An 11,664-nucleotide genomic window follows, 5' to 3' on the forward strand; every position below is an offset into this window, starting at 1 on the left:
ACGTCTCGTGAAATTAATATCTAAGAGAAAGCAGAGAAGAGAAAGATAACCTTTATGCTTTGAGGTCTCTACTTCAAATCGCCTTTGCGGTTTGGTGCGTTGTGTGTGTCCCTTTCTCTCTACTAGTCGTGCTGAATTGTTGAAAAGGAAAAGAATGAAGGAAAACGAGAAAAGACCGGCAGATGGTACGATAATTAAGGATGTGAGTTGGGCTCGAAGGGGTGAGTTTTGGGTGTGCTAAGTAAAAATTTAAATATATATAAATTTTTTTGGGGTGGGCTAGAGTCCAAGTGCAACAAATTCGTCGAGAAGATATGGATATGATGAACATAACCTATGATAATTTGTTAAATTATCTCATTTTCCATGATTTTAGACACCAGTAAGGAGACCAAATTATTTTTATTTGTTATTTTATTATTATTTAATTAAACTTGAGTGTCATATAAAAACTAGCATAATGTTATTGTCCGATATTTTATCTATTTCTAAACATATTTAATTTTTATTTAAATGTAACTTCTCATGTCCACAATTTTTAAATTTTTTCAAATTGAAAGGTTTCGTTTATTTATTAATAAATTACACAAAATTTTCATAATATTATTATATTATATGACAAATTTTTATCCTTTGGGTGATGCGTGTGCCAAACTTTAGCTGGTTCATGAACCAAAATGATAGTCTAGGTTTTGTGTGGAAGAAGAACAGCGTGCGATACTTCGTAATTCTCACACTTATATTTCACAATGGAGAAGTTTGCATCGGTAATATTTATTTTTAATCATGGGTTTTTGTTTAAAGGAATTTGTGGCAAAAATTCTTCGCTTAATTTGGTCATTTGTGTTCTTCGTCAGGATTTATTCAGGAAAGCAATACTGAATCCGGCTCCGCCTCGGGATTTCGCTCTTCAGACAGTGCAACAAGCTATAAAACCCCAGGTTTTGTTGTTATATTTTACTATCTGTGCAAATACACAATTATTATTCTGAGCGTATGGCTTTAGGATTCATAAATTCTGGCGGTATCGCGTGATAAAAGTTAGAACTTTTGTCAATTACGTTTCTGGGTGGTTATTTGATCAAGAATTTACGGATATGGGAACCTCTGTTTTCCCGATGTTTGTGTGATATGATTACGTCCAGTTTTAAGCTTCCACAGCTTTTTGGATATATTGTTGGGAAATTTAACTACTGTTCTTTGGTTGTGCGTCGATGGCTTCAGGAACCTGCAATTATTGAAAGACCACGTTTTCTGAGACGGTGGTCTTTGTTGGGTTGGCTCTCTGCTTTCTTTAATATATCTATTTTTTTTTCTGTCTTTGCAGAAGCAAATGAAACTGGTTCAGGATGAAAATCAGCTTTTGGAAAATATCCTCCGGTCTTTGCTTCAGGAGCTGGTGGTAATGCCATGCTTCTTTCTCAAGTATATTATTCTGTTATACTTGTTTTGTTTTGGAAAATATCCTCCGGTCTTCGCTTCAGGAGCTGGTGGTAATGCAATGCTACTTTCTCAAGTATATTCTTCTGTTCTACTTGTTTTGTTTAGGAGAAATTTTTAACATGGAAGACTTGTATTGTGGATATGTTACAATGAATTAAAACAAACTTTTTTTATTTCGTTCAGCTCTCTAGTGTTTTCCTTCATCTATTTAAGATATGCCTATCGCGATCTTTCATTTCACATGTTAAATTTGATCTTCATGTGACGATTTATCTTGTTGCAGTCAGCCGCCGTTCAGTCAGGCGAGGAAATCATGCAATATGGAAAATTGATTGATTGTGAGGATAGCAATCAGGGTCAAATTCCCCGCCTTCTTGGTTAGTGTTCCATATATATTTTGCTTCCTTTTATTTTCCTTTTGGAGTGTGTTTTGGGATAGAATCGAGTTCTTACGTTATCACTTATTGATTTCTGCCATAACCCCAAGAGGAAAATATTTTGTGTGAACAACAATGACAATAAAATGGAGGTCACTATCCAAGTGTAATAGCTGAATTGGGATAACCAATCTTTCACTTTTCAAACTGGGTTTCTAATTGTCTTAGTTTATCAATTACATTTTTATTCACCAGAGATTAGTTTCGAGGGAATAAATATTTTAAACTTTTCTGCTCATGACATGATTTTGTTTAGTGAATTGGTTTCGAAGTTCATTAAATGGAATCCACTTGAATAATTGGTCAAAATTCAGTCAAATTCAAACCAATTTCCTACAATGTTTGATATTTGAAAATTTGTTGTGGAGTGGTTATTTATTTCGAAATCATGCAGTAAAAGTCAGAAAAAGTAATTTTGGAAATGGATGAATGTAGAATCTGAAAATGGGTAGAATACAAGCATTTATTGGGCTTTTAAGTGGAAAGCACAGCCAGATGCTTCTCGCTCTCTCTCATGCAATTATCTATGTTTTCTGCAGATATCGTTTTGTATCTTTGTGAGAAAGACCACGTCGAAGGTGGCATGATATTTCAGCTCCTAGAAGATTTGACAGAAATGTCTACAATGAGAAACTGTAAAGATACATTTGGGTATATAGAGAGTAAACAAGACATTCTTGGGAAGGTGTGTGCTATGAAAATGCATGCATGAATTGGAATGCATCTCTGCCTTGGATTTGTTTATGGGGAAATGTTTAGGCCATTTCTTGTTGTATGTAGCCAGAGCTTTTTGCAAGAGGGAAGCTTGTAATGCTGAGAACGTGCAATCAACTCCTTCGTCGATTATCGAAGGTTTGACTCTCCAGAATGCTGTTTGGACTGGTTATTTTGTTTGCTATGGAAATCATGCTTATGTACTCTCGATTGGATTCTCATGTATCTAAAATCTTCATAGTTCTCCGAATGCGATATTCCTTGAAGTGCTAGATGATAGTGAGCCTCCATAGCATTGTCTCTGAAACATGCTCAAAATCTTCTGAAGGCTTGCTAGAATTTATGGTTTATTACTCCATGGTAAAAGGACATGAACAACCACTATCACTTCAAAAGACAAAGAATAGATATGCACTCGTTGTTTCCAATATTTTGTTAATCAGGGACAAGGAAGTACGATAATTAATTTCACATCTTTCCTGGTTATTTATTTCAAAGTTATGATATATTCATCAGTCACATATAAGACACTCTTTTTTCTCTATTGGAGTCTCTATTGATGTAGTGGATGCTGATAGGGAAGATATTCATCTCTTCATCCAGGCCCCTGTTCTATAGATATGATAAGGTAATTGGAGCATTTAGGGGGATTGTGCTTTGCAGTCTCGACGAAGTAAGAAGGAAAACAATTCCGGGCTGAATGTGGGAAAGATAAACAATATTGCCTGCTACACAAGTTGTGTTGCGTAGCTGCTACTAAAGTCTGAGTTCGTGTTTGACCACACAAAAATGAATTGTTCTCGGGGTAGGGGGATAAAAATTTTTGAAGATCGACTCTTCTTTTTTTTTTTCCCCATTGTAGCATGCCAGAGTGATAAGATTACCAAATAATATGAAAGCTTTGATACTTTCTTGTTCTGAATTCTTTTCTACTGAGGTAATTCTGTTCCTTTTTGTTCAGAAACACTAGGACACTTGAATTTGTCTTTCTTCATGTCAACTTTTATTGGAGCTACTGCACTTTTGTATCTTCTCTTTCCTCAAGACCCTTAGCTTTCTCATAATTTATCGTGGAAAATTAACATCATCTCCAGGATCTTCCCGGTTCTTCTCTGCCGAATTTAAGCTGAATATTCATACCTGGAACGTGGGTCTAAGTTATGAAGGAATAAATTCTTCTTGCTTAATATTTGTTAGCTTTTACTCTCTGTGTTGTTTTCTTTTCGACTGTTTGTAGAGGCTCTGTATTACCTGGTTGTTTTATTTGGTGTGTCAAATATTATCTAGGAAATAGATTTTTGATTGGAAAACCATCAAATTCTTGACATACTCAACCGAACGATCTTTTATTGCAGGCAAATGATGTTGTCTTCTGTGGACGAATTATAATGTTTCTTGCCCATTTTTTCCCTTTATCGGAACGATCTGGTAATTATGTTCTTCCAATAAAGTGCTGCCATGTTTGTATCTCTAGTTTTTACTGGGCATTAACTACTTCTCTACCTTCTTCAGCTGTCAATACTAAAGAAGTTTTCAATATTAACTACTTCTCTAGTTTTTACTGGACATTAACTACTTCTCTACCTTCTTCAGCTGTCAATATTAAAGGAGTTTTCAATACATCAAATGAGACAAAATATGAGAAAGAAGCTCCAGATGGTGATTGTACTATGTCTGATTTTCATTTTCTTTTCATCCTCACTCTTCATCACTGTTCCTAGATCCATCAATGTCTCTGTTCAGCCTTGTTTACAAATTTCTTTGCTATCAGGTAGTTCTATCGATTTCAACTTTTACAAAACCTTTTGGAGTTTACAGGTCAGTTCTAGGAGCTGAGTCCTTGCCCTACATCTCAATTTAATTTTCAGGAATTGTGAACACGTGTGCTTTGCCACTTTATTTACGTTAGTACATAGAAGAGAAATTTCACAAGCAAATTCATATAGTGCCTCTTGCTAATGAATTTAATATCTTTGAGCTCTAATCACTTCCTTTGTATTCAACGATAAGAAATGAAAAACTATAACCTAAACAAGTTAAAGCGACTATTTTCCTTGGCTAGTTGCTGTCCATCTTTCCTACAATGTCTATTATCATATAGATTTTGGTAGGATGAGTTCTACAGAGTGTTGTGTACTATTCATCTTAGACCATAAAATTTTTCCCATGTGTCATGATGCTCCTCCCACAGAAATTGTGAACTGAGGTGGCAGCCCACCAGCCATGATCAGCTATGGCTGTCAGGTTGCTTATCTTATGTCGTGGAAAGAGATGGCAAAACCTGAATTTCTCATTCACCACCAAAACCGTGTAGCAAACATTTTCTGCGTAACTTAAAAAGGAAATGAGACAAAGCTAAACGCAGAACTACTGTAGCTAAACAGAATATAGACGAGACACAATATGTAACCAGGTGTCATCTTTCAAAACTAAATACAAAAGGAAACTGAATACAGATTTACGAACTGGAAAGTGCTGTTCTAAAACCAGTAACGGAAATCAAATCCAACATGAGGTGAAAGGAGGTTGTGCATTTGAAACAATTAACCTGTTCAATGATTGACTGATTAAAATGATCATATGTTTACATCGTCACAAGGATTACAGAAATATAATTAATGGTTCAAGACCCAAAAAATCAAAGTATGAAAGGGTTGGAGGTTTATAGAAATTTAACGCATGAAAAAAATAATCAAGCGGGGAATAAATAACGAAGTCCAAGCCTATGGTTAAAAGACTTCTACCAATGTTATCTCAATTTTTTAATATTATTTGAATTTCTATTTTGTATAAATTATTGACTCCAAACTTATTTTCTCCCACTTAATTATGTCACGCAGTAATATTTTTTTATTAATAAAGGTTAAGTAAAATGTAAAAACAATTTTATCAAAATTACTAGGTAATCTTTGCCGTGTTACAAATGATCTCATTTTTTATTTGATGTTCAGGACTTCTTTTCCAATCCTGCTTCTCTTACTCCTGTTATTACAAAGTGGCATAAATTTGCTTCTAGTTTGACGGTAAATTTTTTGTTTATTTGGTTATTATGCCAACTTCCACTACTACAGATTGGTGTCATTATTATCATTTTCCTTTCAACTTGGATATTTAGGTTGTGCTGAACACATTTGAGGCTCAACCTTTGAATGATGAAGAGGATAATTCTATTGACCTTGATGAGGGGGCATCAAATTTCAGTATAAAATATCTTACTAGCAGTAAGCTAATGGGCCTCGAGGTATGTTCCTACATAGAAAGTATGAAGTTCTCTCCAGTATAGCAACATATTTGATTTAGTTTCGACTCTAAGTATGTTGCATACCTTGTACTATTTCTTACAGTTGAAGGACCCAAGTTTTCGTAGACATATCCTGGTTCAATGCCTTATTTTGTTTGATTACCTCAAGGTATGTTTCTGTTTTGTATTTTCTCCTTTGGGCGGGTTGTTCTATGGCATGGGGAACTACTATAGATTTGCTAACAAAGCTTTTGACGAACATTGGAATGATGGAGGTCTTCTTCTTTCTGTGGATAAGCTGTTGGTATTTAATTCCAAAATTGGAAAGAATTTCTAATGGTTTTAATGTGTGCTAGAGTTATTAATATCTACTTCATTAGTTTGTGATTCTTTAATCTGGGTTTCAACATGAACCCCCTGTCTCATTAGGTGTAACTACTGATTTGCATGAAATGTTGACAAATATTTGTAACTTTTAGGCTCCTGGGAAAAATGACAAAGACTTACCATCTGATGCAATGGTTAGTTTTCTGTTGCAATTTTCTTTTTAACCATTCCACTTGTTCGATGATCTTGCTAATTGTGTTCAACTTTTCTCTTAATAGCAATGCGTTAGACAAATCATTATAGCCTTTATAATTTTTAATTTCAAACTTTATTATAAAATTTTCTGTTTAGATCTACGAAGTTAAAATATTTCTTACCCAATGTTAATATAGAAGGAAGAGATGAAAACTTGTGAAGAGCGGGTCAAGAAGCTTCTAGAAATGACACCTCCTAGAGGAAAAGAGTTCCTTCATAGCATTGAGCATATTCTTGAACGTGAAAAAAATTGGGTGAGCATTAAAGTTGAATCTGCTCTTTTGCGTGGGATGCAAGTTGCTTATTCACTTGCAGTCTCCGTTACTTCCTTTTTATTTCTTAGTTTACATCCTTGATTGTATTCATGTTGAGTTATTCGCCTTTATAGGTCTGGTGGAAGCGTGATGGCTGCCCTCCGTTTGAAAAACAACCGATAGAAAAAAAGCTAGCTCAAGATGGAGGCAAGAAGCGGTGATTAATTAATGCCTTATTTTGTTATGTTGCAATGAAATCATAAGGATGCATTTTGGTTGGAGACTAGGAGTATCATCATTTGAGGACAAAGAGATCTTTCAATACATTTTTTTTGAAACTTAAATGATCTATGTTAGGTATTGTGGTACCAATTTATTTGAGCTTCAGTGTCGTAGGAATTGTACTCAGCGAGCTTTACAATTGACATTGCCTTCATGATTATTTCAAATCTTTTTGATTTTCATTAACTAAATTTTGAATCCTGAAAAATTTTTGTAGAAAAGCGACGGATTTATATGATCAGGTTATGGATGAGTCTCAGATGAGTTACAAAAGAGAATTTTAAACTCCATGCAAGTGGCCGTGATGAGGCTGCAGATTAATGTTTTCTTATGAGATTCTTCTGGTGGCAAACTTTTCTTTTTCTGATTTTGTGCCTTGAAGCATTAAAGAAACCAACCTTTTTGCAATTTCAGATGCTGAAATGATGAAATTCAGTTTGTTGTGTCAATACAAGGAAATTAATTGCTCTTTCCAATTATGAGCTCCCTTTTACCCGTTTTCTCTCCTCTTTTTCTAATCCTCAGTCGGCCTCGGTGGAGACTGGGAAATAAGGAACTCTCTCAATTGTGGAAATGGGCAGATCAAAATCCGGTATGTTTCTCATACTTACTATTTGAGTTCTTGAAAAGTTGCTGTTTCTCTTAGTTGTTTTTCTTTGTTAGCCAAGCAGTATGTTATTATGTTGATTGAGATTTTGGACATTGTAGTTGTTCCAGTCAGTTTGGAACGATGTTTGAGTTTCTTGTACACTACATCTCTGATGTTCGTTAATGAATCTTCATTTTAAAGTACCATAGATCGTCTTTGCGTTAACTTTAACAAAAATGTGTTTCCTTGAGAGTATGGTTGACAATTATCTGTTTTTAGCTTAACTGATTTGCTATCTAAATTCTTGATCTCCGTTACTTATGTTTTTTGATATTCTTTCATCACATTCTTGTACATTCGCTGGACTATTTGGGCAAACATTGTTTTTTCTAGTGCTGTGGTTAAAGAGATCTGTGCTATGATTACTTGGAGATTTATTATGTTACTGCAGATGCTCCATTTAAATCTCTCTTACACCTTAAGTATATGATAATGTGTTTCATATCCAAAAGTAAAGGACGGGAAAATTCTCCCACCTGTAATTGGATGAAAATTTTATATTTATTGATAGAAGATTCCTATTTTATCTTCAATATTTTTTTTTTAGGTAGAAGTTGATGTTTTAGAATCAGGATATTGGTTACTGTTACAATCCCATTGTTTGTTTCTTCAGAATGCTTTGACAGATCCTCTACGAGTTCGGACTCCTGACATCATGGATTACTGGAAAGGGTTGGCTGATGATGTGAGCTTGTGCAGCCTTTTTATTTGATTTTGTATCGGCTTGACTATTATATATGCCAATAACAGATCTAATAGTTGAAATTAGCTATCTAAAGAAAATTTTGTTGTTTTTGAAATGACAGATGGATGATGCTGCGGGGATTGAAGCAGAATATCATCACAAAAATAATCGAGTCAGTTTTACTTTTTACTTTTCTTTTCACTGGATTCTTTCTTGATTTTGATTCTTATATATTATATTTTGGTGCTCATGCTTATTGCCCACCCCAAAAAAATGGCTTCCTTGATTTGAGCTTAAACGAAAAATGATAGATAAGGATGACACTTTGAGAAAACTATATGTGTTGATAAGATTTGACAGGCTTTGATTTTTTTTATCTAATTAGGATTCGATTATTTGATTTGATTAGGATTAAAATTGGTAAGTCTTGATTTTTTTCCAGATTTACCGTGATCTGATTTTTATGTATCTGCCTATTTAAGTTGTATATCCTTTATCGTTATTCGATAAACTGGAATGAAGGAAATAATATTTTCCTCTCAAATTTTCCATTCCTTTTATTTCTGCAATATGATTCATTTTCAATGTTTGGCGCTATTACATTGATGGCTAGAACATAATAATGTGCTTGTGATTGGTGGACTAGTGCAAAAAAGAATCATATAATAATTTAATAATTTCTAATAATTTTTGAAAGTAAAAAAATAAAATACGATCAGATAATTCCAAATGTTCTTCCCAAGTGAGATAGACCAAGCTATTGATGTTTAATTCTATCGTAATTAATTTCATTTATATCCCAAACATGTGAAAAGCGGGAGATGTCAAAGAAGTGAGAATATCAAAAAACTTCAACAATGGGTATTTGATGAATTGATTTTGTTTTCTGCGTACTGCCATGAGGAAGAAGTTTAGTGAAATATTACTGAATTTGATTGTGATAGAGTTTGAACAAGGTAAGTGTTGGGCGCAATATTTGTCTCTGTTGGATAGAGCAATCGAAACGTTGTGCTTGATCTGTTGTACGGTTAAAAAATTTGAGTTGTGTCGTTATCACTAACTATAGCTTTTGGTAAAGCGACGAATGCTCGGTCCTACAATTGGTATTAGAGTCAAGCTCACGAATCCGATTTCTATTGGTTACAAGAAGTGCAATTATTGAGAGTGATTGTCGGGGTGCAATAATTGTCTCTGCTGTGTAGAGCAATCGAAACGTGGTGTTTAAGCTGTTGTTAAAAGATCTGAGTTGCACCGTTATCACAAGCTATAACTTCTGTTAAAACAGCAAGCGTTCGGTCCTACAGGAAATGAGATATATTGTTTTTTTTGTATTCAATTATCTGGATATATATAGAAGAAAAGCTATAACCTAATAATATAGGATCCCTATTTTTAAGCATTGTTATTCGAACTAAATACATTATCGTGTAGTGTATATGATAAAAAACTCCAGATTTTATTTTTGATTTGAACTCGAGATTTAAAATAATTATCACATCTCCAACAGACTGTTTTTTAAGTTTCTGATTCGATTTATTTCTCTTGCTCATGCATTTAACGCTTCCATTCTATCTTCTTTCCACTGTTACTGTTAAGAATCCATAAGGATCGAAGATTAAAGTGGCAGGCTGGCAGCCATGAATGAACTCGGATTCACCTTCGAAGAAAAGGAGAAGAAGATATTTTATTGAATGTCAAAAATATGATCTGTATTCATTAGTGTCTTTAAGCTCTGTACATTTCCTTTTATACCAAAATGCAATTGTTAAGACTCTCTCAACAAAATATTAACTGACTAATCTAACTTCCAAGCTTCACCTGGCTGTAGCTGTGAGTGGTGCACCAATGCTAACTGTTACATTTCCTGGTTCAGGTCTATTGCTGGAAAGGTTTAAGGTTTTCGGCTCGGCAAGATTTGGAGGGATTTTCTAAAGTATGACCTTTTTACGACTAAGTTACTGGTTTCTATAACTGCATAGAAGCAGCATCTGGAACTTGCTAAAATTATTTTCTCTGCAGTTCACAGAACATGGCGTGGAGGGTGTTGTGCCTTTGGAACTTCTGACGCCAGAGGTGCGGTCCAAATATCAAGCTAAACCAGGTGATCGATCCAAGCGAGCCAAGAAGGAAGAAGCAAAAAACTCCTTGCAGCAAACAGAGAGCACTCAGGTTCATGAAAACATTCTCAAAACTCAATATCCCATCATTCTGGATCTTATGCTACACATATATTTCCTTGTGCATACCTGGGTGATTTAAACAAGTTTAAATTACTTTTAGATCGTTAAGAGTACCGTGTTCACTCTACTCAATTCGATGGTTTAATATTTGTCCCGTGCATATTATCATGTGCAGTGCAAAAATATGGCGGAGAAAGTTTGGTGCGGTTGTCAGAACTCTGCTTGTTTTGAGCTATTGTTTCGTCTCAGCTTTTTACCACAATGTTTAATGTTTCTGTTTTCCTGCTTAGACATCAACAATTCATTATTTTCTTTACATCAATCTCTTCTTTCTTTTTTCCTTGTGTGGTTACATTTTTTTTTTAAAATCTGAATCGGCTCCATTTGTTGTAGATTGAAACACACACAAGCGAGACTGATGTTGAGGGAACCAGAGACGATCCTGAAGCCTCGGTAACCCTAGTGGATGCAGATGCCACCATAGCATCGGGGAACCTTTCGCAGGGTGGGACTCCAACGCCAGACGAAATGTCTAAGCAGAACTGGGATACTGATGGTGGTCAGGAACTAGGCCAGATTGAAGCAGATACCGAAGTTGAGCCAGGAATGGTTGATGGTGACATGGATGCTGAGGTTGATTTAGACGTCACGGCATGACAAGCCATGTGTGTAGTCACATCTGTTTCTTCTCATGACTGGTTAATACTGAAGTCATGGACATTGAAGTGAGCGTGCACACGCCTCCCGAGTGATATGTTACACTTGGAGGGACAATTAATTTGGAACGGAGGCTGATTATTTTCTTCCTTCTTTATAAGTTTTATAGTTTAAGAACACAAGTAGTACTCTCTGTACTTCTAGATACATTTATACCACACATCACATTTCCCAGTCTGGAATAATTATTGTCAAATCATATTGTATGATCGAAATTAAATTGAATATCTGACTTATGGTTTTTTCTTCTAGACAAACATGGCGTGAACTGATTTTCACCCACATTTGTTATGAATGTGACAAGTATCCTAGTGAAAAAAAGTTGATTACTTTCCTGTATTTTATAAAACTAGTAAGAAACACGTGTCTTGTATGCACGTGGATGCTTATAAAATATCATATAATTTATAAGAACTGATCAAATGATACGATGTAATGTTCAACATATAGATTATCATTTAAAAACACATCTTTAATAGG

At 34.8% G+C, this 11,664-nt stretch overlaps 1 protein-coding gene across 2 annotated transcripts; it reads left to right on the top strand.

Moving 5' to 3' along the window:
* Window positions 1–625: 625 nt before the first annotated feature.
* On the top strand, window positions 626–11,413 carry LOC140956459 (THO complex subunit 1). 2 transcript variants are annotated; one of them, XM_073413187.1, is made up of 21 exons: window positions 626–767; window positions 858–941; window positions 1,328–1,402; window positions 1,727–1,820; window positions 2,420–2,565; window positions 2,661–2,732; window positions 3,950–4,022; window positions 4,188–4,253; window positions 4,366–4,412; window positions 5,546–5,617; window positions 5,710–5,835; window positions 5,939–6,004; window positions 6,315–6,356; window positions 6,555–6,671; window positions 6,806–6,888; window positions 7,479–7,545; window positions 8,216–8,287; window positions 8,409–8,459; window positions 10,161–10,220; window positions 10,307–10,456; window positions 10,861–11,413. In XM_073413187.1, the coding sequence occupies exons 1-21, from the start codon at window positions 750–752 to the stop codon at window positions 11,122–11,124; spliced, it is 1,845 nt and encodes a 614-aa protein (XP_073269288.1). In that variant the 5' UTR covers window positions 626–749; the 3' UTR covers window positions 11,125–11,413. The 2 variants fall into 2 exon arrangements, with proteins under 2 accessions (XP_073269288.1, XP_073269289.1); XM_073413188.1 differs by lacking the exon at window positions 10,861–11,413 and adding an exon at window positions 10,568–10,824 and having other exon boundaries at window positions 10,307–10,525.
* Window positions 11,414–11,664: the final 251 nt, after the last annotated feature.

This window comes from Primulina huaijiensis, chromosome 14 (genome assembly GCF_012295235.1).
Source record: "Primulina huaijiensis isolate GDHJ02 chromosome 14, ASM1229523v2, whole genome shotgun sequence".
NCBI lineage: Eukaryota > Viridiplantae > Streptophyta > Magnoliopsida > Lamiales > Gesneriaceae > Primulina > Primulina huaijiensis.